General features: G+C 40.7%; 1 protein-coding gene across 1 annotated transcript in view; it reads right to left on the reverse strand.

The window, feature by feature from the left end:
* The window catches only part of LOC112257357 (E3 ubiquitin-protein ligase TRIM38), a gene marked incomplete at its 5' end in the record, with an annotated part of 77,269 nt that overhangs the window by 23,601 nt on the left and 30,104 nt on the right, over window positions 1-23,564 (reverse strand). The window contains 21 exons of the mRNA XM_042313961.1: window positions 2,899-2,928; window positions 3,071-3,091; window positions 3,776-3,796; window positions 4,041-4,061; window positions 7,888-7,908; window positions 8,236-8,268; window positions 8,370-8,390; window positions 9,613-9,633; window positions 9,876-9,896; window positions 10,547-10,567; window positions 10,813-10,833; window positions 12,239-12,259; window positions 14,628-14,648; window positions 15,078-15,098; window positions 15,849-15,869; window positions 16,114-16,134; window positions 17,559-17,579; window positions 17,941-17,973; window positions 18,114-18,134; window positions 18,267-18,287; window positions 18,531-18,551. Coding sequence (XP_042169895.1) covers window positions 2,899-2,928; window positions 3,071-3,091; window positions 3,776-3,796; window positions 4,041-4,061; window positions 7,888-7,908; window positions 8,236-8,268; window positions 8,370-8,390; window positions 9,613-9,633; window positions 9,876-9,896; window positions 10,547-10,567; window positions 10,813-10,833; window positions 12,239-12,259; window positions 14,628-14,648; window positions 15,078-15,098; window positions 15,849-15,869; window positions 16,114-16,134; window positions 17,559-17,579; window positions 17,941-17,973; window positions 18,114-18,134; window positions 18,267-18,287; window positions 18,531-18,551 — 474 coding nt within the window. The remainder of the gene's footprint in view (window positions 1-2,898; window positions 2,929-3,070; window positions 3,092-3,775; window positions 3,797-4,040; window positions 4,062-7,887; window positions 7,909-8,235; window positions 8,269-8,369; window positions 8,391-9,612; window positions 9,634-9,875; window positions 9,897-10,546; window positions 10,568-10,812; window positions 10,834-12,238; window positions 12,260-14,627; window positions 14,649-15,077; window positions 15,099-15,848; window positions 15,870-16,113; window positions 16,135-17,558; window positions 17,580-17,940; window positions 17,974-18,113; window positions 18,135-18,266; window positions 18,288-18,530; window positions 18,552-23,564) is intronic.

Below are 23,564 nucleotides of genomic sequence, written 5' to 3' on the forward strand. Positions count from 1 at the left end.
TTATAATCGAAGAGAATTCTCTTGGTAGATAATGTGGTCGACATTTGATTGTGAGGAATTCTAAATCAGGTGAACAGAAGGATTTGAGTTCCTGTATGTTTCTTTCATCACACCATGTCTCGTTAGCCATAAGGCATACGCCCCCGCCCCTCTTCTTACCAGAAAGATGTTTGTTTCTGTCGGGGCGATGCGTGGAGAAACCCACTGGCTGGACCGCCTTCGATAGCGTCTCTCCAGTGAGCCATGTTTCCGTGAAGCAAAGAACGTTACAGTCTCTGATGTCCCTCTGGAATGCTACCCTTGCTCGGATTTCATCAACCTTGTTGTCAAGAGACTGGACATTGGCGAGAAGAATGCTAGGGAGTGGTGCACGATGTGCCCGTCTCCGGAGTCTGACCAGAAGACCGCCTCGGTTCCCTCTTTTACGGAGTCGTTTTTTTGGGTCGCCGCATGGGATCCATTCCGTTGTCCTGGTTGAAAGGCAGAACACAGGATCCGCTTCGTGAAAATCATATTCTTGGTCGTACTGATGGTGAGTTGACGCTGATCTTATATTCAGTAGTTCTTCTCGACTGTATGTAATGAAACCTAAGATGACCTGGGGTACTAATGTAAGAAATAAAATAAATAAAACGTAAAAAAAACAAAAAACTGCATAGTTTCCTAGGAACGCGAAGAGAGGCGGCCATCTCTGTCGGCGCCGGAAGTCAAAGAATCATCATCACCCTGGGCGGTTCCGACCTAGAATATTTGGACAACTGTAAATACCTCGGTGTCTGGCTAAACTGTAAACTCTCCTTCCAGACTCATATTAAACATCTCCAATCCAAAATCAAATCTAGAATCGGCTTTCTATTTCGCAACAAAGCCTCCTTCACTCCTGCCACCAAACTTCCCCTAGTAAAACTGACTATCCTACCGATCCTCGACTTCGGCAATGTCATCTACAAAATAGCTTCCAACACTCTACTCAGCAAACTGGATACAGTCTATCACAGTGCCATCCGTTTTGTTACCAAATCACCTTATACCACCCACCACTGTGACCTGTATGCTCTAGTCGGCTGGCCCTCACTACATATTCGTCACCAGACCCACTGGCTCCAGGTCATCTATAAGTCTATGCTAGGTAAAGCTCCGCCTTATTTCAGTTCACTGGTCACGATAACAACACCCACCCATTGCACATGTTCCAACAGGTATATCTCACTGATCATCCCCAAAGCCAACACCTCATTTGGTCGCCTTTCCTTCCAGTTGTCTGCTGCCAGTGACTGGAACAAATTGCAAAAATCGCTGAAGTTGGAGACTTTTATTTCCCTCACCAACTTTAAACATCAACTATCTGAGCAGCTAACCGATCGCTGCAGCTGTACATAGTCTATCTGTAAATAGCCCACCCAATCTACCTAACTCAACCCCATACTGTTTGTATTTTATTTACTTTTCTGCTCTTTTGCACACCAATATCTCTACTTGCACATCATCATCTGCTCATTTATCACTCCAGTGTTAATCTGCTAAATTGTAACTATTCAATCCTATGGCCTACTTATTGCCTACCTCCTCATGCCTTTTGCACACACTGTACATAGACTTTCTTTTTTCTACTCTGTCATTGACTTGTTTGTGTTATTGGCTTGTTGTTTACTCCATGTGTAACTCTGTGTTGTTGTCTGTCACACTGCTTTGCTTTATTTTGGCCAGGTTGCAGTTGCAAATGAGAACTTGTTCTCAACTAGTCTACCTGGTTAAAAAATTAAAAATCTTGCGGCACAATGGGGGACTGTGAAGAGACAGACATTTTTATTTATTTTGTATTTTATAGTGTTATGTATAGTATGGCTTTTATTGTTGTTTTTGTTTTGAGTTTGGAAACCCTGGAAGAGAAGCCGTTGCCTTGGCAAAATAGTAAATTCAGCTAGGTCTCAGGTATGGAGTTACCATACATTATGGGTCAGCTAGGACTCAGGTATTGGAGTTACCATACATTATGGGTCAGCTTGGACTCAGGTATGGAGTTACCATACATTATGGGTCAGCTAGGTCTCAGGTATTGGAGTTACCATACATTATGGGTCAGCTTGGACTCAGGTATTGGAGTTACCATACATTATGGGTCAGCTAGGACTCAGGTATGGAGTTACCATACATTATGGGTCAGCTAGGACTCAGGTATGGAGTTACCATACATTATGGGTCAGCTAGGACTCAGGTATGGAGTTACCATACATTAAGGGTTAGCTAGGACTCAGGTTTTGGAGTTACCATACATTATGGGTCAGCTAGGTCTCAGGTATTGGAGTTACCATACTAGTCTTGACCATACATGAACTAAAAAAAATGCTACTATACACCATTATGTTTTCTGTTTAAATCTGACTATTTTTGTTCTGATCGGCGATATCACATACCTTGGGGCCTCAACATAAGTTTTGAATTGGATTACGAATAGCCTTTATTAAATGGTTCACATAATTCTGTCAAAGTGATGATCTGAGACTCCTTGTCTCATATCACTTCTCTAATGTCACAAATACTAATTGACTTCCACCACCTAATTGAGTCCAGCGTAACTCTGTAAGGCAACTTCTCCAATGAAGATATTCTATCCTACCACCACTTCTTAAATTAATTTATTAAATGTGACTGGTCCATCAGTGATCCAGGTGTATCAGAGATATGAAGGACACTACTTACCCAGTTGTCCAATGAAGATATTCTATCCCACCACCCCTTCTTTCTTTCATTTATTAAATATGACTGGCCCATCAGTGATCCAGGTGTATAAGATTCTACCTCTCTCTAGTCTAGTGGGCCTCTACAGCCTCAACACATCCTGTTCTATAACATCAATCTGTGATCTGAAGATCCTGAGATATGAAGGACAATACTTACCCAGTTTACTGATGGGATTGTTTTCAACCTCTGTAGACATAGATAATATGATACAAGTCAGGGAACATTAATGTAAACAACATTATGTGTTTTCCACTTCTTTAGAAGTTACATGGAAGAGGCATTGGTTTACATAATGCTAGTACGGTGATGATCTGAAGACACAACTTACCTAGCTTCCCAGTGAGGTCAACTGTAAACATGTAGAGTAGATGGAAGACAGTGAGAACATCATTAACATGAACACTAGAAGATGTAGTCTCTCTCTGGGACTCCTTGTCTCATATCACTTCACTAACATCACAAATCCTATTTGAGTTCCACCACCTAAATGAGTCCAGCGTACCTCTGTGAGACAACTTCTCCAATGAAGATATTCTACCCACCACTTCTTAATTTCATTAAATAAATGTGACTGGTCTATCAGTGATCCTGGTCCATCTGAAACTACCCACTGGGCAAACTACGTAATCTCAACGTGGATATTTGGGTAATATTTGGTTGAGATGTTGATCAATGAGATTACAACCTACAGTATATGTAAAGACTGGCAAAAGTTAGTTGAATTTCCAATGTGTTATCACTATGTTATCAACCATCCAAAAGCACAACCAAATTACAGTGGAAAAACAATGTTAGATTTTTTTGTTTGGTTGTCACCCAAATGTCACTGCACTTTCAACTCATTGAAAGTACAGCAAAGTTGAAATGGGAATACAATGTCAGATATTTTGTTATTTTTAAAATGGATTAATGTGAATATCCATGTGCTTCACCTAATAGCAGAACCAAATGACCTGGATTACAGTTCAAATGTTAAAAACATAAAATGGTTGACATAATTCTAGCAAAGTGATGATCTGAAGACACTACTTACTTAGCTTCCTAGTGAGGTGATCTGTAAACATGTAGAGTAGATGGAAGACAGTGAGAACATCATTAACATGAACACTAGAAGATGTAGTCTCTCTCTGGGACTCCTTGTATCATAACACTGTTCCAACATCAGAAGGAAGATCTTCAATATGCTCAAAATAACCTTCTTAAAGTGTTTTCCTACTTGGAGTCAGTAAATTAAAGAAAATGTTACTTTTGTGGTTCAAATAATGTTATCAAAGTGATGATCTGAAGACTGTACTTACTATTCTGGTCCCAGAGGTTAACTGTAAACATGTAGAGTAGATGGAAGACAGTGAGAACATCATTAACATGAACACTAGAAGATGTAGTCTCTCTCTGGGACTCCTTGATCAGGATTCAATCCAATGTGCAGTATACTGCAGGGCACACAGCTGACAATGCACTGTTTAAAGGCATTTTCAACCGGCATTTGCAGAGATCGCATTCATGGTAAACATTGCACATGTCGACTCAAAAAGTCTGTTACAGTGTGCTGCGTTATAATGTGTCTTGAATTGAAACCCGGCCCTTGTCTCATACTACTGTTCCAACATCAGAAGGACCATCTAGGGCCAATCAGAAGTTGAAACGATAACAAAGTGTGATCACAGCCACTGTTGTTTTGGTAAAAAGCTGAGGGAGGGGCTGGAGAAATGTCACTCTCAAATTGGTAGACAGAGCTACGGATGCCACGAATGCTTGATGCTGTATCAAAATTATTGTTTTAAATATGTTTTAGACTGTACAGTGTTTGTTTACATTTACTTTGTTTACAAACATTGGGGTAAATAAAGAGCCATGCAGTAATTTGAAAGGCTGGTCATGGCTCACATCAACACCATCATCCCAGAAACTATAGACCGACTCCAATTTGCATACCGCGCCAACAGATCCACAGATGATGCAATCTAAAACGCACTCCACATTGCCCTTTCCCACCTGAACAAAAATAACACCTATGTGAGAATGCTGTTCAATGACTACAGCTCAGTTTTCAATACTACAGTGCCCTCGAAGCTCATCATAGCTAAGGACCCTGGGTTCCCTGTTTACCTACCCTTACCACGGGCCGCACCCCAGGTGGTAAGGATAGGTAGCAAAACATCTGCCACACTGATCCTCAATACTGGGGCCCCTCAGGAGTGCGCGCTTAGTCCCCTCCTGTACTCCCTGTTCACCCATGACTGCATGGCCAAACACGAATCCAACACATTCATTAAGTTTGCTGATGACACAATAGTGGTAAGCCTGATCACTGACAATGATGAGACAGCCTATAGGGAGGAGGTCAGAAGCCTGGCAGTGTGGTGCCCGGACAACAACCTCTCCCTCAATGTGAGCAAGACAAAGGAGTTGATTATGGACTACAGGGAAAGGCGGGCCGAACACGCCCCCATTAACATTGACGGGGCTTTAGTGGAGCGGGTCGAGAGATTCAAGTTCCTTGGTGCCCTTATCCACAACAAACTATCATGGTCCAAACATACCAAGACAGTCGTAAAGAGGGCAAGACAACACCTTTTCCTCCTCAGGAGACTGAAAAGATTTGGCACGGGTCTCCAGATCCACAAAAGTTCTACAGCTGTACCATCGAGAGCATCCTGACCAGTTGCATCACCACATTGTATGCCAACTGCTTGGCATCTGACAGTAACCGTACATCACTGGGACCAAGCTTCCTGCCATCCAGAACCTACGGTCAGGTCCATAAATATTTGAACATTGACCAAGTTGTTATTATTTTAGCTGTCTACCACAGCATATTGGAGTTGACATTAAATAATGAAAGTGAGCTGAAAGTGCAGACTCCCAGCTTTAATTTGAGGGTATTTACATCCAAATGTTGTGAACAGTGGAGGAATTACAAAATGTTTATGTGGACCCCCCCCCCTTTTTTTTTAAGGGACCAAAAGTAATTGGACAATTGGGTTGCTCAGCTGTTCCATGGCCAGGTGTGTGCTTTTCCCTCATTAGATAATTTACAAGTAAGCAGATAAAAGGTCTAGAGTTGATTTGTGGCATTTGCATTTGGAATCTGTTACTGTTAACCCTCAATAGGAAGTCCAAAGAGCTGTCACTGCCAGTGAAGCAAGCAATAATTAGGCTGAATCTAAACAAACCCATCAGAGAGATAGCAAAACCATTCGGTGTGGCCAATTTTGGCACATTCTTAAAAAGAAAGGACACACTGGTGAGTTCAGGGACACCAAAAGGCCTGGAAGACCATAGAAAACAACTGTGGTGGATGATAAAAGAATTCTATCCCTGGTGAAGAAAAACCCCTTCACAACAGTTGTCCAGATCAAGAACACCCTCCAGGAGGTAGGCGTATCGGTGTCAAAGTGACTTCACCAGAGTAAACACAGAGGGTTTACCACAAGACGTAAATCATTGATAAGCCTCAAAAACAGGAAGACCAGATTAGAGTTTGCCAAAAAACATGTAAAAAAGCCTGTACATTTCTGGAACAACATCCTATGGTCAGATGAAACAAAGATCAACTTGTACCAGAATGATGGGAAGAGAAGAGTATGGAGAAGGGAAGGAACAGATCATGATCCGAAGCATACCACCTCATCTGTGAAGCATGGTGGAGGTAGTGTTATGGGGTGGGCATGTATGGCTGCTAATGGAACTGGTTCCCTTGTATTTATTGATGATGTGACTGCTGACAAAAACAGCAGGATGAATTATGAAGTGTTTAGGGCTAATGTTATTATCTGCTCAGATTCAGCCAAGTGCTTCAAAACTCAATGGAAGGCGCTTCACAGTGCAGATGGACAATGACTCGAAACATACTGCAAAAGCAACCCAATACTTTTTTAAGGCAAAGAAGTGGAATGTTCTGCAATGGCCAAGTCAATCACCTTGACCTGAATCTAATTGAGCATGTATTTCACTTGCTGAAGGTAAAAATGAATGCAAAACGCCCCGAGAACAAGTAGGAACTGAAGACAGCTGCAGTAAAGGCCTGGCAGAGCATCACCAGGGAAGAAACACAGCATCTGGTGATCTCTATGGGTTCCAGACTTCAGGCAGTCATTGACCGCAAAAGGATTTGCAAGCAAGTATTAAAACTCACAATTTAATTTATGATTATGTTAGTTTGTCCAATTACTTTTGAGCCCCTAAAATTAGGTGGACCACATATAAGAAGTGCTGTAATTAACACTGTTCACCCAATTAGGATGTAAATACCCTAAAAATAAAGATGAAAGTCTACACTTTCAGCTCATCTTGATTGTTTCCTTTCAAATCCATTGTGGTGGCGTACAGAGCCAAATTGATAATAACCAAATATTTATGGACCTGACTATACAGTATATACTAGGCGGTGTCAGAGGAAGGCCCAAAAAACTGTCAAAGATTCCAGTCACCCAAGTCATAGACTGTGCTCCTTGATACCGCACGGCAAGCGGTAAAGGAGAAGCAAGTCTAGTTCCAAAAGGCTCCTTAACAGCGTCTACCCCGAAGCTATAAGACTGCTGAAGAATTAATCAAATAGCCACTTGGACTACTTACATTGACCCCCCCACCCCTCTTTGTTTTTACACTGATGCTATTCGATGTTTATTATCTATGCATATTCACTTTACTCCTACCTACATGTACAAATTACCTCTAACCTGTACCCCGGCACACTGATTCAGTACCGGTACCCCTGTATATAGCCTAGTTATTGTTATTTTATTGTGTAACTTTTTTTATCATATTTTTTATTTAGTTTATTTAGTAAACATTTTCTTAACTCTATTTTCTTAAAACTGCATTGTTGGTTAAGGGCTTGTAAGTAAGCATTTCTCGATAAGGTCTACACCTTGTTGTATTCGGCGCATGTGACGACAACTATTTGATTTGATTTAAAACAAGTTTATATTTTGGCATCTGATGGGGTATAACAGTTAAACTAAGCTCTTTAATCATTTATGTGTTATAATCTTCAAGAATCAATGGGTACACATATCATTCGTCTATAAGTCCAAAACTGGATGTCTCAACTACCGATTGGCCCTTTGTGCTCAGCAAGAGAAAATATGTAAAATACTTCACGTCATTCAAACAAAGTGATGATCTGAAGACACTACTTACCCTTGTCCTTCTTGAGGTCATCTGTAAATAAGTAGAGTAGATGGAAGACAGTGAGAACATCATTAACATGAACACTAGAAGATGTAGTCTCTCTCTCTGGGACTCTGTGTCTCATATCACTTCTCTAACGTCACAAATCCTAAATCAGTTCCACCACCTAAATGAGTCCAGCGTACCTCTGTGAGACAACTTCTCCAGTAAAGATATTCTATCCAACCACTTCTTATTTTCATTCATTAAATGTGGCTGGTCCATCAGTGATCCAGGTGTATCAGAGACTCAACACATCCTGTTCTAGAACATCATTATATGGTTGGAAGACACTGGGATATGGAGGACACTACCTACCCAGTTTACTGGTGAGATCCTTTTCAACCTTATCTTTAGACACAGATAATAATAAAAGTCTTTAGAAGTTATAGATAGAAGAGACATCGGTTTACAAAATGTTATCAACGTGATGATCTGAAGACACTACTTACCCTTCTCCCCCCTGAGGCGATCTGTAAATATGTAGAGTAGATGGAAGACAGTGAGAACATCATTAACATGAACACTAGAAGATGTAGTGGCAAATAAAAACAGAATGGAGCTAAGCAAAAAAAAAACTTGAGGAAAAAAAAATAGAGGAAAACCTGGTTCATTCTGCTTTCCAACAGACACTGGGAGACAAATTCACCTTTCAGCAGGACCTCAGCAATAACCTAAAACACAAGGCTAAATCTACACTGGAGTTGCTTCCCAAGATGACATTGAATGTTCCTGAATGGACTAGTTACAGTTTTGACTTAAATCTGTCAGGATTTGGCCAGGGTTGTTCCGGTTTTGGTCACTAGATGCCTCCATTGTGCTTTTTGACCCTTTTGTTTTCTCTTGTTCCCAGTTATTATTTGCACCTGTGCCTCGTTTCCCCTGATTGTATTTAAACCCTTAGTGTTCCTCAGGTCTTTGCTCTGTGTTTGTATGTTGGCACCCAGCCCCAGTATGCTGTGAACTTTTGTTGCTCCAGTTGGACTCTCTTGTAGTACTCTGTTTTTGGTCTCGTTTATTTATTTTTGATTATCTTTTGAGGCTTTTTTCTGCTGTACCTACCACCTTGTGGATGTACCTTTTGACTTGGAGGATTACCTTTGTTCTCTTGGAATTACTTTTGACGTTGTGGATTTAAATTTTCGCCTGAAGAACTTTCCTTTTTACTTTATTAAAACACCGTCTCTAATACTGCTGTGTCTGCCTCATCTTCTGGGTTCTACCGACTATTAGTGGCTAAGTGACTGTTTCTCACACCGGAGACCCGAGTTCGTACCGGGTCCTGACAAAATCAGGTTGAAAATCTATGACGGAGCTTGAAGAATATTTAAAACAATAAATGGGCAAATATTGTACAATCCTGATGTGCAAGGCTTTTAGAGACTTACCCAAAAAGACTCACAGCTTTAATTGCTGCCAAAGATGTTTCTAACATGTATTGAATCAGGGGGTTGAATACTAATCTAATAAAGATACTGTACATTAGTGTTTTTATTTCTCATTCATCTGTAATACATGTTAGAATTTTTTTACTCCAATATATTGTGTAGATCTTTAACCAAAAATGACAATTAAACACATTTGAAACCTATTTTGTAACAACATGTGTGAATACTTTCTGAAGAAACTGTACATCTATAGCAGAGACATTGGTTTACATAGGTAGCAGCATGATGATCTGAAGACACTACTTACCCCTCTCTTCCTTGAGGAAATCTGTAAATATGTAGAGTAGATGGAAGACCGTGAACATCATGAACATGAACACACGAAGATGTAGGTCTCTCTCTGGGACTCCTTGTCTCATATCAATGTTCCAACATCAAAAGGAACATATTCAATGTGCTCAAAATAACCTTTTTACATATTTTCCAACTTAAAGTCCGTAGATTAGAGCTAATTAGACTTTTGTGGTTCTAATAATGTTATCAGAATGACGGTCCGAAGACACTACTTACTATTCTGGGCCGAGAGGTTAGCTGTAAACATGTAGAGTAGATGGAAGACAGTGAGAACATCATTAACATGAACACTAGAAGATGTAGTCTCTCTCTGGGACTCCTTGGTCAGGATTCAATCCAGTGTGCGTTATACAACAGGGCACTTCACAGCTGACAATTCACTTTTAAAAGACATTTTCCACCGGCATTCACAGAGATCACATTAATGATAAACACTGCACATGTCGACTCAAACATAAAATACCTTTAAAAGTCTGTTACAGTGTGCTGCGGTATAATGCACCTTGAATTGAATCCCGGCCCTTGTCTCATACCACTGTTCCAACATCAGAAGGAACATCTGGGGCCAATCAGAAGTTGAAACAATAACAACGTGTGATCACAGCCACTGTTGTTTTGGTAAAAAGCTGAGGGAGGGGCTGGAGAAATAATATCACTCTCAAATTCATAGACAGAATTATGGATGCAAGGACTGACCATCCATTATACAGTATAAACATTATAGTTTTAAATATTTTACATTCTTCAAGATTAAATGGGTACATATAATTAATTTATAAGTTAAAAAAATGGATGTACCAACTAACGATTGTCCCTTTGTGCTCAAAAAAATGTGTTTTGCGTAAATGTATCAGAGTGATGATCTGAAGACACTACTTCTACTTCACACTTCTCCTCCCTGATTTCATCTGTAAATATGTAGAGTAGATGGAAGACAGTGAGAACATCATTAACATGAACATGAACACGAGAAGATGTAGTCTCTCTCTGGGACTCCTTGTCTCATATAAATGTTCCAACATCAGATAAGTCAGGGAACATTAATATGCACAACATGATGTTTTTCTACTTTACTAGAAGTTACATCTATAGAAGAGACATTAGTTTATATAATGTTATCAAAGTGATGATCTGAAGACAGTACTGTACTTACTATTCTGAGCCCAGAGGTCCTCTGTAAACATGTAGAGTAGATGGAAGACAGTGAGAACATCATTAACATGAACACTAGAAGATGTAGTTTCTCTCTGGGATTCAATGGTCAGGATTCAATTTAATGTGCAGTATAACGCAGGGCACTTCACAGCTAACAATGCACTTGTTAACCTGTTGAGTGTAGGGGGCAGTATTTTGATGTCTGGATGAAAAACGTACCCAAATGAAACTGCCTATTTCTCAGGCCCAGAATCTAGAATATGCATATAATTGTCAGATTAGGATAGAAAACTGTCAAAATATTGTCTGTGAATATAACAGAACTGATATTGCAGGCGAAAACCTGAGGAAAATCCAACCCGGAGGTGCTGTTTTTCCTGAAAGCTCTCTGTTCCATTGCCTGCCTTTGCTCCATTTAAAGGGATATCAACCAGATTCCTTTTCCTATGGCTTCCACATGTTGTGAACAGTCTTTAAACATAGTTTCAGGCTTTTATTATGAAAAATGAGCGAGAAAGATCACATCGTGTCATTGGATGGCTGGGTGCCAGTAGCGTTTTGCAACAGCTTGGAGCAGATATTTTCTCTCTCTCTCCTTTTGAAGAAGGTACAGTCCGGTTGAAATATTATCGATTATATATTGTAAAAACAACCTGAGGATTGTTTATAAAAAAACGTTTGACATGGAATTTCTCTGCCCGGTTGTGACGCTCGAGCCTGTCGATTTCTGAACATAACACGCAAAACAAATGGAGGCATTTTGGACATAAAAATAATAAAATAATCTATATGGAACAAAAGGACCATTTATTGTGTAACTGGGAGTCTCGTGAGTGCAAACATCCGAGAATCATCTAAGGTAAGCGATTCATTTTATTGCTTTTCTGACTTTCGTGACCAATCTACTTGGCTGCTAGCTGTTTGTAATGTTTTGTCTGCTGAGAGAGATGTCCTTACATAAACGCTTGGTATGCTTTTGCAGAAAAGCTTTTTTGAAATCTGACACGCCAGGTGGATTAACAACAAGCTAAACTGTGTTTTGCTATATTGCACATGTGATTTCATGAAAATTAAATATTTTTAGTAATTTAATTTGCATTTGGCGCTCTGCAATTCAGCGGATGTTGACGAAAATGATCCCGCTAACGGGATGGGTGCATCAAGAACTTTAAGGCATTTTCCACCAGCATTCACAGAGATCACCTTCATGATAAACATCGCACATGTCGACTCAAACATAAAAAAGCTTTAAAAGTCTGTTATAGTGTGCTGCATTATAATGCAACATGAATTGAATCCCAGCTCTTGTTTCATACCACTGCTCTAATATCAGAAAGAACATATTAAATGTGATCAGCAACAAAAAAATACTTTATATACTTCACATAATTCTAGCAAAGTGATGATCTGAAGACACTACTTACTTCTCTCCTTCTTCAGGTCATCTGTAAACATGTAGAGTAGATGGAAGACAGTGAGAACATCATTAACATGTTACAGGGTCAACAGGAAATCACAGACTACAAAAACAAAAACAGCCACGTCACTGATACCGATGTCACGCTTCCAGACAAACTAAACAACTTCTGTGCCCCCTTTGAGGATAATACAGTGCCACCGTCGCCCATCGCGGCTCGCTAACAAAGACTGTGGTTCCCCATCTCCTTCTCAGTGGTTGAAGTGAGTAAAACATTTAAACGTGTTAACCCTCGCAAGGCTGCTGGCCCAGACGGTATCTAAAGCTGTGTACTCAGAGCATGCGCAGACCAGCTGGCTGGTGTGTTTACAGGCATATTCAATCGCTCCCTATCCCAGTCTGTTGGCCCCACATGCTTCAAGATGGCTACCACTGTTGCTGTACCCAAGAAGGCAAAGATAACTGAACAAAATAACTACTGCCCGTAGCACTCACTTCTGTCATCATGAAGTGCTTTGAGAGGCTAGTCAAGGATCATATCATCCGCCACCTTACCGGCCAGCCTAGACCCACTTCAGTTTGCATACCGCCCCAACAGGTCCACAGATGACGGAATCGCCATCTCACTGCACACTGCACTAACCCATCTGGACAAAAATAATACTTATGTAAGAATGCTGTTCATTGACTTCAGGTCAGCATTCAACACCATAGTACCCTCCAAGCTCATCATCGAGCTGGGGGCCCTGAGTCTCAACCCCGCCCTGTGCAACTGGATCCTGGATTTTCTGACGGGCCGCCCCAGGTGGTGAAGGTAGGAAACAACATCTCCACTTAGCTGACCCTCAACACTGGGGCCCCACAAGGATACGTACTCAGCCCTTTCCTGTACTCCCTGTTAACCCACAATATCGTGGCCACGCACGCCTCCAACTCAATCATCAAGTTTGCAGACGACACAACAGTAGTGGACTTGATAACCAACAACAACGAGACGACGAGCCTACAGGGAGGAGGTGAGGGCACTTGGAGTGTGGTGTCAGGAAAACAACCTCTCACTCAACATCAACAAAACATAGGAGATGATCGTGGACTTCAGGAAAAAGCAGAGGGAGCACCCCTGTATCCACACTGAAGGGACAGCAGTGGAGAAGGTGGAACGTTTAAAGTTCCCGGGCGTACTCCTCACAGACAAACTGAAATGGTCCACCCACACAGACAGTGTAGTGAAGAAGGTGCAACAGCGCCTCTTTAACCTCAGGAGGCTGAAGAAATGTAGCCTGTCACCCAAAACCTTGACTAACTTTTACAGATGCACAATTGCGGGCATCCTGTCAGGCTGTATCACAGCCTGGTATGGCAACTGCAGCGCCCACAACCGCTTGGCTCTCCAGACGGCGGTCTGCACAACGCATCACTCGGGGGCAAACTACCTGCCCTCCAGGACACCTACACCACCCGATGTCATAGGAAGGTCAAAAAGATAATCAAGGACAACAACCACCCAAGCCACTGCCTGTTCACACCACTATCATTCAGAAGGCGAGGTCAGTACATGTGCATCAAAGCTGGAACTGAGAGACTGAAAAACAGCTTCTATCTCAAGGCCATCAGACTGATAAACAGTCATCACTAACTCAGAGAAACTGCTGCCTACACTGAGACAAAATCACTAGACACTTTAATAAATGGATCTCTAGTCACTGTAAACAATGTCACTCTAAATAATGCCACTTTAATAATGTTTACATATCTTACTTTACTCATATCATATGTATATACTGTATTTTATACCATCTACTGCACCTTGCCGATGCCGCTCGGCCATAGCTCATCCATGTATTTATTTGTACATATTCTCATTCAACCCTTTATATTTGTGTGAAGTAGGGGGTGTGGGGAATTGTTAGATATTACTTGTTAGATATTACTGCACTGTTGGAACTAGAAGCACAAGCACATCACTACACTCACATTAACATCTGATAACCATGTGTATGTGACAAATAACATTTGATTTGAACATGAACACTAGAAGATGTAGTCTCTCTCTGGGACTCCTTGTCTCAAATCACTTCCCGAACGCCACAAATCCTAATTGAGTTCCAGGCACCTAAATGAGTCCAGTGTACCTCTGAGACAACTTTTCCACTGAAGTAATTCTACCCTGCCACCATGTCTTAATTTCATTCATTAAATGTGACTGGTCCATCAGTGATCCAGGTGTATCAGATACTACCTCTCTCTAGTCTAGTGTGCCTCTACAGCCTCAACACATCCTGTTCTAGAACATCAACATGAATGACTTTTCTACTTCCCAAGAAGTTACATCTATAGAAGAAACATTGGTTTACATAATGTTGTAATTAAGGTGATGATCTGAACACACTACTTACCTAGCTTCCCACTGAGGTAATCTGTAAATATGTAGAGTAGATGGAAGACAGTGAGAACATCATTTACATGAACACTAGAAGATGTAGTCTCTCTCTGGGACTCCTTGTCTCATATCGGGGCGGCAGGTAGCCTAGCGGTTTGAGCGTTGGACTAGTAACCGAAAGGTTGCAAGATCAAATCCTCGAGCTGACAAGGTGATAATCTGTCATTCTGCCCCTGAACAAGACAGTTAAACCAAAGTTCCTAGGCCGTCATTGAAAATAAGAATTTGTTGTTAACTGACTTGTCTAGTTAAATAAAGGGAAAATAAAAGAAATATCAATGTTCCAACATCAGCAGGAACATCTTCAATGTGCTGAAAATAAGAGTACATTTTTTCCTACTTAGAAAACTCAACTTTTTTGGTTCTAATAATGTTATCAAAGTGACGATCTGAAGACACTACTTACTTAGCTTCCTAGTGAGGTCATCTGTAAATATGTAGAGTAGATGGAAGACAGTGAGAACATCATTAAAATGAACACTAGAATATGTAGTCTCTCTCTGGGACTCCTTGGTCGGGATTCAATCCAGTGTGCGTTATACAACAGGGTACTTCACAGCTGACAATGCACTTTTAAAGGCATTTTCCACCGGCATTCACAGAGATCACATTCATAGTAAACACTGCACATGTCGATTCAAAATACCTTTAAAAGTCTGTTACAGTGTGCTGCGTTATAATGCGCCGTGAATTGAATCCCGGCCCTTGTCTCATACGACTGTTCCAACATCAGAAGGACCATCTAGGGCCAATCGGAAGTTGAAACGATAACAAAGTGTGATCACAGCCACTGTTGTTTTGGTAAAAAGCTGAGGGAGGGGCTGGAGAAATGTCACTCTCAAATTCATAGACAGAATTATGGATGCATGGACTGGCCATTATACAGTATCAACATTATAGTTTTAAATATGTTTGGAGGCTGTATAGTGTTTGCTTGCATTTACTTTGTTTACAAACATTGTGATAAAACAAGGTTATATTGTGGGTTCTGATGGGTACAACAGTTAAACTAAGCTCTTTAATAATTTATAAGTTATATTCTTCAAGAATTAATTGGTAAATATAATTCATTTATAAGTCAAAAAAATGGATGAATCAACTACCCTTTGTCCCTTTTTGCTCAAAAAAATGTGTGTTTACGTAAATCTATCAAAGTGATGCTCTGAAGACTACTTACCCTTCTCCTTCCTGATTTCATCTGTAAACATGTAGAGTAGATGGAAGACAGTGAGAACATCATTAACATGAACACTAGAAGATGTAGTCTCTCTCTGGGACTCCTTGTATCATAACACTGTTCCAACATCAGAAGGAAGATCTTCAATATGCTCAAAATAACCTTCTTAAAGTGTTTTCCTACTTGGAGTCAGTAAATTAAAGAAAATTTTACTTTTGTGGTTCAAATAATGTTATCAAAGTGATGATCTGAAGACTGGACTTACTATTCTGGTCCCAGAGGTTAACTGTAAATATGTAGAGTAGATGGAAGACAGTGAGAACATCATCAACATGAAAACTAGAAGATCTCGTCTGTCTCTGGGACTCCTTGTGTCACACCATGACCATAGTTTGCTTTGTATGTTTCTATGTTTTGGTTGGTCAGGGTGTGATCTGGTTGGGCATTCTATGTTAATTGTCTAGTTTGTCTAGTTCTATGTTTGGCCTGATATGGTTCTCAATCAGAGGCAGGTGTTCATCATCGTCTCTGATTGGGAACCATATTTAGGTAGCCTGGGTTTCACTGTGTGTTTGTGGGTGATTGTTCCTGTCTTTGTACAAGATAGGGCTGTTTTGAGTTCTCACGTTTATTGTTTTCGTTAGTTTATTCATGTGTAGTTTTTTCTTCATTAAACAAACATGAATCATCATCACGCCGCATTTTGGTCCGACTCTCCTTCAACTAAAGGGAACCGTTACAGAATCACCCACCACAACAGGACCAAGCGGCGTGGTGAAAGGCAGCAGGAGCAGCGCGAGGAGTACTGGACATGGGAGGACGAATTAGACGGAAGAGGACCCTGGGCTCAGCCAGGAGAATATAGCCGCCCCAAAGAAGAACTGGAGGCGGCGAAAGAGGAGAGGCGCTGGTATGACGAGGCAGCACGGCGACACGGATGGAAGCCTGAGAGTCAGCCCCAAAAATTTCTTGGGGGGGGGGGGCTCACAGGGAGTATGGCTACGCCAATCCTTCAACTAAAGGGAACCGTTACACCGTGGTCGGGATTAAATCCAATGTGTGCTGTACCACAGGGCACTTCACAGCTGACAATGCACTATTTAAAGGCATTTTCCACCTGCATTCACATAGATTGCATTCATGGCAAACACTACACATGTGGACTCAAACGTAAACTACCTTTAAAAGTCTGTTATAGTGTGCTGCGTTATAATGTGCCTTGAATTGAATCCCGGCCCTTGTCTCATAGCACTGTTCCAACATCAGAAGGAACACCTGGGGCCAATCAGAAGTTGAAACAATAACAAAGCATGATCCCCACCACTGTTGTTTTGGTAATAATCTGAGGGAGGGGCTGGAGAAATATTATCACTCTCAAAGTCGTAGACAGAGCTACGGATGCAAGGACTGACCATCCATTATACAGTATTAACATTATAGTTTAAAATATGTTTGGAGGCTGTACAATGCTTGCTTACATTTACTTTGTTTACAAACATTGAGATAAAACAAGGTTATATTTTGAGTTCTGATGGGGTACAACATATCAACTAAGCTCTTTAATCATTTATAAGTTATATTCTTCAAGAATCAATGGGTACATATAATTCATTTATAAGTCAAAAAATGAATGTAGCAACTACCCTTTGTGCTCAAAACAATTGTGTTTATGTAAATCTAGCAAAGTGATGCTCTGAAGACACTACTTACCCTTCTCCTCCTTGAGGTCATCTGTAAACATGTAGAGTAGATGGAAGACAGTGAGAACATCATTAACATGAACACTAGAAGATGTAGTCTCTCTCTGGGACTCCTTGTCTCATATCACTTCTCTAATGTCACAAATCCTAATTGAGTTCCACCACTTAAATAAGTCCAGCGTACCTCTGTGAGACAAATTCTCCAGTAAAGATATTCTACCCTACCACCACTTCTTAATTTCATTCATTAAATGTGACTGGTCCATCAGTAATCCAGGTGTATCAGAGACCACCCATCTCTAGTCTAGTGGTCCTCTACAGTCTCAACACATCCTGTTCTAGAACATCATTCTATGGTCTGAAAACACTGGGATATGAAGGACACTACTTACCCAGTTTACTGGTGAGATCCTTTTCAACCTCATCTGTAGACATAGATAATAAGAAAAGTCAGGGAACATTAATGTGAACAACATTGTGGGTTCTACATCTTGAGAAGTTATAGATAGAAGAGACATGGGTTTACAAAATGTTATCAACGTGATGATTTAAAGACACTACTTACCCTTCTCCTTATTGAGGACATCTGTAAATATGTAGAGTAGATGGAAGACAGTGAGAACATCATTAACATGAACACTAGAAGATGTAGTCTGTTTAGTGAATCTTTACAGTCATGTGTATTATCTGGGTTAGGAACAATAAAACCACTACTTACCTCTCTCCTTTGACAAGTCATCTGTAAATATGTAGAGTAGATGGAAGACAGTGAGAACATCATTAACATGAACACTAGAAGATGTAGTCTCTCTCTGGAACTCCTTGACTCATATCAATGTTCCAACATCAGAAGGAAAATCTTCAATGTGCTCAAAATAAGTTTCTTACATTTCTTCCTACTTATAGTCGGTACATTTGAGAAATTTTTACTTTTTTGGTTCTAATAATGTTATCAAAGTGATGATTTGAAAACACTACATACCTAGCTTCTTAGTGAGGTCATCTGTAAATATGTAGAGTAGATGGAAGACAGTGAGAATATCATTAAAATGAACATTAGAAGATGTAGTCTCTCTCTGGGACTCCTTGGTCAAGGATTCAATCCAGTGTGTGCTATACCGAAGGACACTTCACAGCTGACAATGCACATTTAAAAGGCATTTTCCACGAGCATTCGCATAGATTGCATTCATGGTAAACACTGCACATGTCGACTCAAGCGTAAAATACCTTTAAAAGTGTGTTACAGTGTGCTGTGTTATAATGCTCCTTGAATTAAATCCCGGCCCTTGTCTCATACCACTGTTCCAACATCAGAAGAAACATCTCAAATGTGCACAGCAACAAAAGAAGACTTTAAATGCTTCACATAATTCTAGCAAAGTGATGATCTGAAGACACTATTTACTCCTCTCCTTCCTCAGGTCATCTGTAAACATGTAGAGTAGATGGAAGACAGTGAGAATATCATTAACTTGTTGAGGATAGGGGGCAGTATTTTCACTTTGGATGAATTGCGTGCCCATCGTGAACTGCATCAAACTATGTCCTAGATTGCTAATATATGCATATTAGTATTACTATTGGATAGAAAAACTGTTTGAATTATGTCTGTGAGTATAACAGAACTCATAGGGCAGGCAATCTTCCAAACAAGAAGTGAAATTCTGTTGGGGCAACTTTGACGTCATCGCCCCCTCCTTTCCCAACAAGATATGGATCTGGAAGCACTTCCTACGCCTTCCACTAGATGTCCTCATTCAGTAGAAAGTGTAATGGAGCATTTGCTGTGAACTTTGACCGAATGGGCGGGAAAATAGCCAGTGTCCTGACAGAATGCCATTTTGCTGTGGCGCATTTCTCTGTGGGTGCTACGGCTGTTCCATTCGGCCCCAGATGAAAACGTATGATCCGGTTGGAACGTTATTGGATATATATGATAATAACATCCTGAAGATTGATTCTCTATTTAGTTTGACCAGTTTATTCGACCTGGAATATATCTTTTGGAAGTTTTTGTGCGAGTTATCTTGGACCAGCAGTCCGTTTTTGGGCACGTGAGCTGAAAGTGATAGCAAATGCAGCTACTTGGACACTAGTATTGGACATTATGGAACAAAACAACGATTTATTGTGGAACTAGGACTCCTTGCACGACATTCTGATGAAAGATCATCAAAGGTAAGGGAATATTTATGTTGTAATTTCGTATTTCTGTTGACTCCAACATGGTGGTTACGTCTGAGCGCCGTCTCAGATTATTGCAATGTTAGGCTTTTTCTGTAACGTTTAAAAAAACTCTGACACAGCGGTTGCATTAAGAACCAGTGTATCTTTAATTATATGTAGAACATGTATCTTTAGTCAAAGTTTATGATGAGTATTTCTGTTATCTGGCATAGCTTTCTATAATTCCTCCGGATATTTTGGAGGAATTTCTGAACATGGCATCAATGTAAACCGAGATGTGTGGATATAAAAATGCATATTTTCGAACAAAACATAAATGTACTGTGTAACATGTCATATGACTGTCATCTGATGAAGATTTTCAAAAGGTTAGTGATTCATTTTATTTCTAATCTTGCTTTTGTGATTTTATCTTTGTCTGGAAAAAATGGCTGCGTTTTTTCTTTGGTTTGGTGGTGGTCTAACATAAATATATGTTGTGTTTTCGCTGTAAAACATTTAAAAATCTGACATGATGGGTAGATGAACAAGATGTTTATCTTTCATTTGAGGTATTGGACTTGTTCATGTGTGAAAGTTAAATATTTCTAAAGAATATTTTTGAATTCCCTGCGCCACCTTTTCAGCGGAACGGGGGGGGGGGTGGAGTTCCCTGAGGGGAACTCCTTGCCCCAACAGGTTTTAACATGTTACAGGGTCCACAGGAAATCACAGACTACAATAACAGCCTCGTCACGGATACTGACGTCACACTTCCAGACAAAGTAAACACCTTCTTTGCCCGCTTTGAGGATAATACAGTGCCACCGTCACGGCTTGCTAACAAAGACTGCGGCCCCCCTATCCTTCTCAGCCGTTGACGTGAGTAAAACATTTAAATGTGTTAACACATTGTTAACACATGTAAACACATAGTAACACTGCAAAAAGACTAGAAATCATGGTGAATAACAATCTAACACAAGATGCAGTCAAAATAGCAATAGCCTTCAATTCCTACTTTATTGACTCTGTCAGGGTACTGACACAGAACCCCTCCACTGGTTTCTTGGGCTCAGTGCTAGTGAATGACGCTCAACCTGTCTTCATCATAAGGGAGGTTTCTGAGTCAAAGGTAAACAAGGTGATTAGCTCACTAAAGAACTCTAAAGCCAAAGATGTGTTTTGGCTGGACTCTGCCTTTCTTAAAAACTACAAATAGACACTCATTGGCCCCATTACTAAGGTCACCAACACAACTATTGGTCAGGGGGTGTTTCCAAAGTTATGGAAGTCGGCTGTAATAATGGCCATCTTTAAATTGGGCGACCCTGCTGATGTGAATAACTACAGGCCCATTAGTATACTACCTGTGGTGTCAAAGGTTGTTGAAAAGTGTGTAGCAGAACTGATTGCCCACCTCAACATCAGCCCCTTCACATTACACTCCATGCAGTTTGGCTTTAGAGCAAAACACTCCACAGAAACGGCAACTGTTTTCTTCTGGAAAATGTGAAGCCCAAGATGGACAAAGGGGGCGTTGTTGGAGCTGTGTTTCTGGACCTAAGGAAGTCTGTTGATACTGTTAACCATGAGATTCTCATCACAAAATTGTCCAAGTTCAACTTTTCCCCCGATGCCTTGAGATGGATGAAATCATACCTTGAAGGCAGAACTCAGTGTGTCAGAGTGAGCAATGAGCTGTCGCCCACACTTAGCTATGATGTGGGCGTGCTCCAAGGGTCAATACTGGGGCCCCTCCTGTTCAGCCTGTACATTAAGGATCTGCCTTCTGTCTGTACTGGGTCTGAAGTTCAAATGTATGCAGATGATACAGTGATATACAGTGGAGAGAACAAGAATTTGATACACTGCCCGATTTTGCAGGTTTTCCTACTTACAAAGCACGTAGAGGTCTGTAATTTTTATCATAGGTACACTTCAACTGTGAGAGACGGAATCTAAAACAAAAATCCAGAAAATCACATTATGATTTTAAAGTAATTAATTTGCATGTTATTGCATGACATAAGTATTTGATACATCAGAAAAGCAGAACTTAATATTTGGTACAGAAACCTTTGTTTGCAATTACAGAGATCATACGTTTCCTGTAGTTCTTGACCAGGTTTGCACACACTGCAGCAGAGATTTACAGACCTCTACATGCTTTGTAAGTAGGAAAACCTGCAAAATCGGGCAGTGTGTCAAATACTTGTTCTCCCCACTGTATGTGAATGCCAAGAGCAAACAACAAGCTTCACAAGAACTCACTACTGTAATGGTCCAGGTTACAAAGTGGCTCAGTGACTCGTGTTAGCATCTCAATGTGAAAAAAACTGTTTGCTTGTCTTCACAAATACGGCAACAGATGCTACTGAACCAGATGTCTTTGTGTCAGGGAAGAAACTCCAGGTGGTATCTGATTTTAAGTACCTTGGCATCATACTTGATTCCAACCTCTCTTTTAAAAAGCATGTGAAAAAGGTCATTCAGATAACCAAATTCAACCTAGCTAATTGCCGATTTATACGAAATTGTTTGACTATAGAGGTAACAAAACTGTACTTCAAATCTATGATACTCCCCCACTTAACATACTGCTTGACTAGTTGGGCCCAAGCTTGCTGTTCAACATTAAAACCTATTCAGTCTGTCTACAAACAGGCTCTCAAAGTGCTTGATAGGAAGCCCAATAGCCGTCATCACATCCTCAGAAAGCATGAGCTCCTGAGTTGGGAAAATCTTGTGCAATACACCGACGCATGTCTTGTATGCAAGATCCTAAATGGCCTGGCTCCCCCTCCACTCAGTATTTTTGTTAAAAAGAAAACCCAAACATATGGCAGCAGATCCACAAGGTCTGCCATGAGAGGTGACTGTATAGTTCCCTTAAAGAAAAGCACCTTTAGTAAATCCGCTTTCTCTGTGAGAGCTTCCCATGTCTGGAATTCACTGCCTTCAGACACACATAACTGCACCACATATCACACTTTCACAAAATGTATGAATACATGGCTAAAGGTCAATCAGATTTGTGATCATAATCCCTAGCTGTGTGTTGCCGCTTTCCATGTTGTCTGTTGTCTGTAGCTTGTGAGGTGTGGAAACACTTTGTTGCTTTTATGAATTTTGTCTTGCTGCCTTTTGTTCTATGTTGCTCTGTCTGTATGCTACGTCTTGCTTGTCCTATGTTGCTCTGTCTGTATGCTATGTCTTTCTTGTCCTATGTTGCTCTGCGTGTGCTCACTGCTCAATGATTGTCTGTATTGTTATTGTTTTTAATAACCTGCCCAGGGACTACGGTTGAAAATTAGCCGGCCGGCTAAAACCGGCACTTTTACTGAAATGTTGATTAATGTGCACAGTCCCTGTAAAAATAAAATAAACTCAAACTCAAACCCTCGCAAGGCTGCAGGCCCAGACGGCATCCCTAGCCACGTCCTCAGAGCACTTGCAGACCAGCTGGCTGGTGTGTTTACAGACATATTTAGTCGCTCCCTATCCCAGTCTGTTGTCCCCACATGCTTCAAGATGGCTACCATTGTTCCTGTACACAGGAAGGCAAAGGTATCTGAATTAAACATCTACTGCCCGTCGCACTCACTTCTGTCATCATGAAGTGCTTTGAGAGGCTAGTCAAGGATCATATCACCGCCACCTTACCGGCCACCCTACACCCACTTCAGTTTGCAAACCGCCCCAACAGGTCCACAGATGACGCAATCGCCATCTCACTGCACACTGCCCTAACCCATCTGGACAAAAATAATACTTATGTAAGAATGCTGTTTATTGACTATAGCTCAGCATTCAACACCATAGTACCCTCGAAGCTCTTCATCAA

Source organism: Oncorhynchus tshawytscha, unplaced genomic scaffold (genome assembly GCF_018296145.1).
Source record: "Oncorhynchus tshawytscha isolate Ot180627B unplaced genomic scaffold, Otsh_v2.0 Un_contig_9171_pilon_pilon, whole genome shotgun sequence".
NCBI lineage: Eukaryota > Metazoa > Chordata > Actinopteri > Salmoniformes > Salmonidae > Oncorhynchus > Oncorhynchus tshawytscha.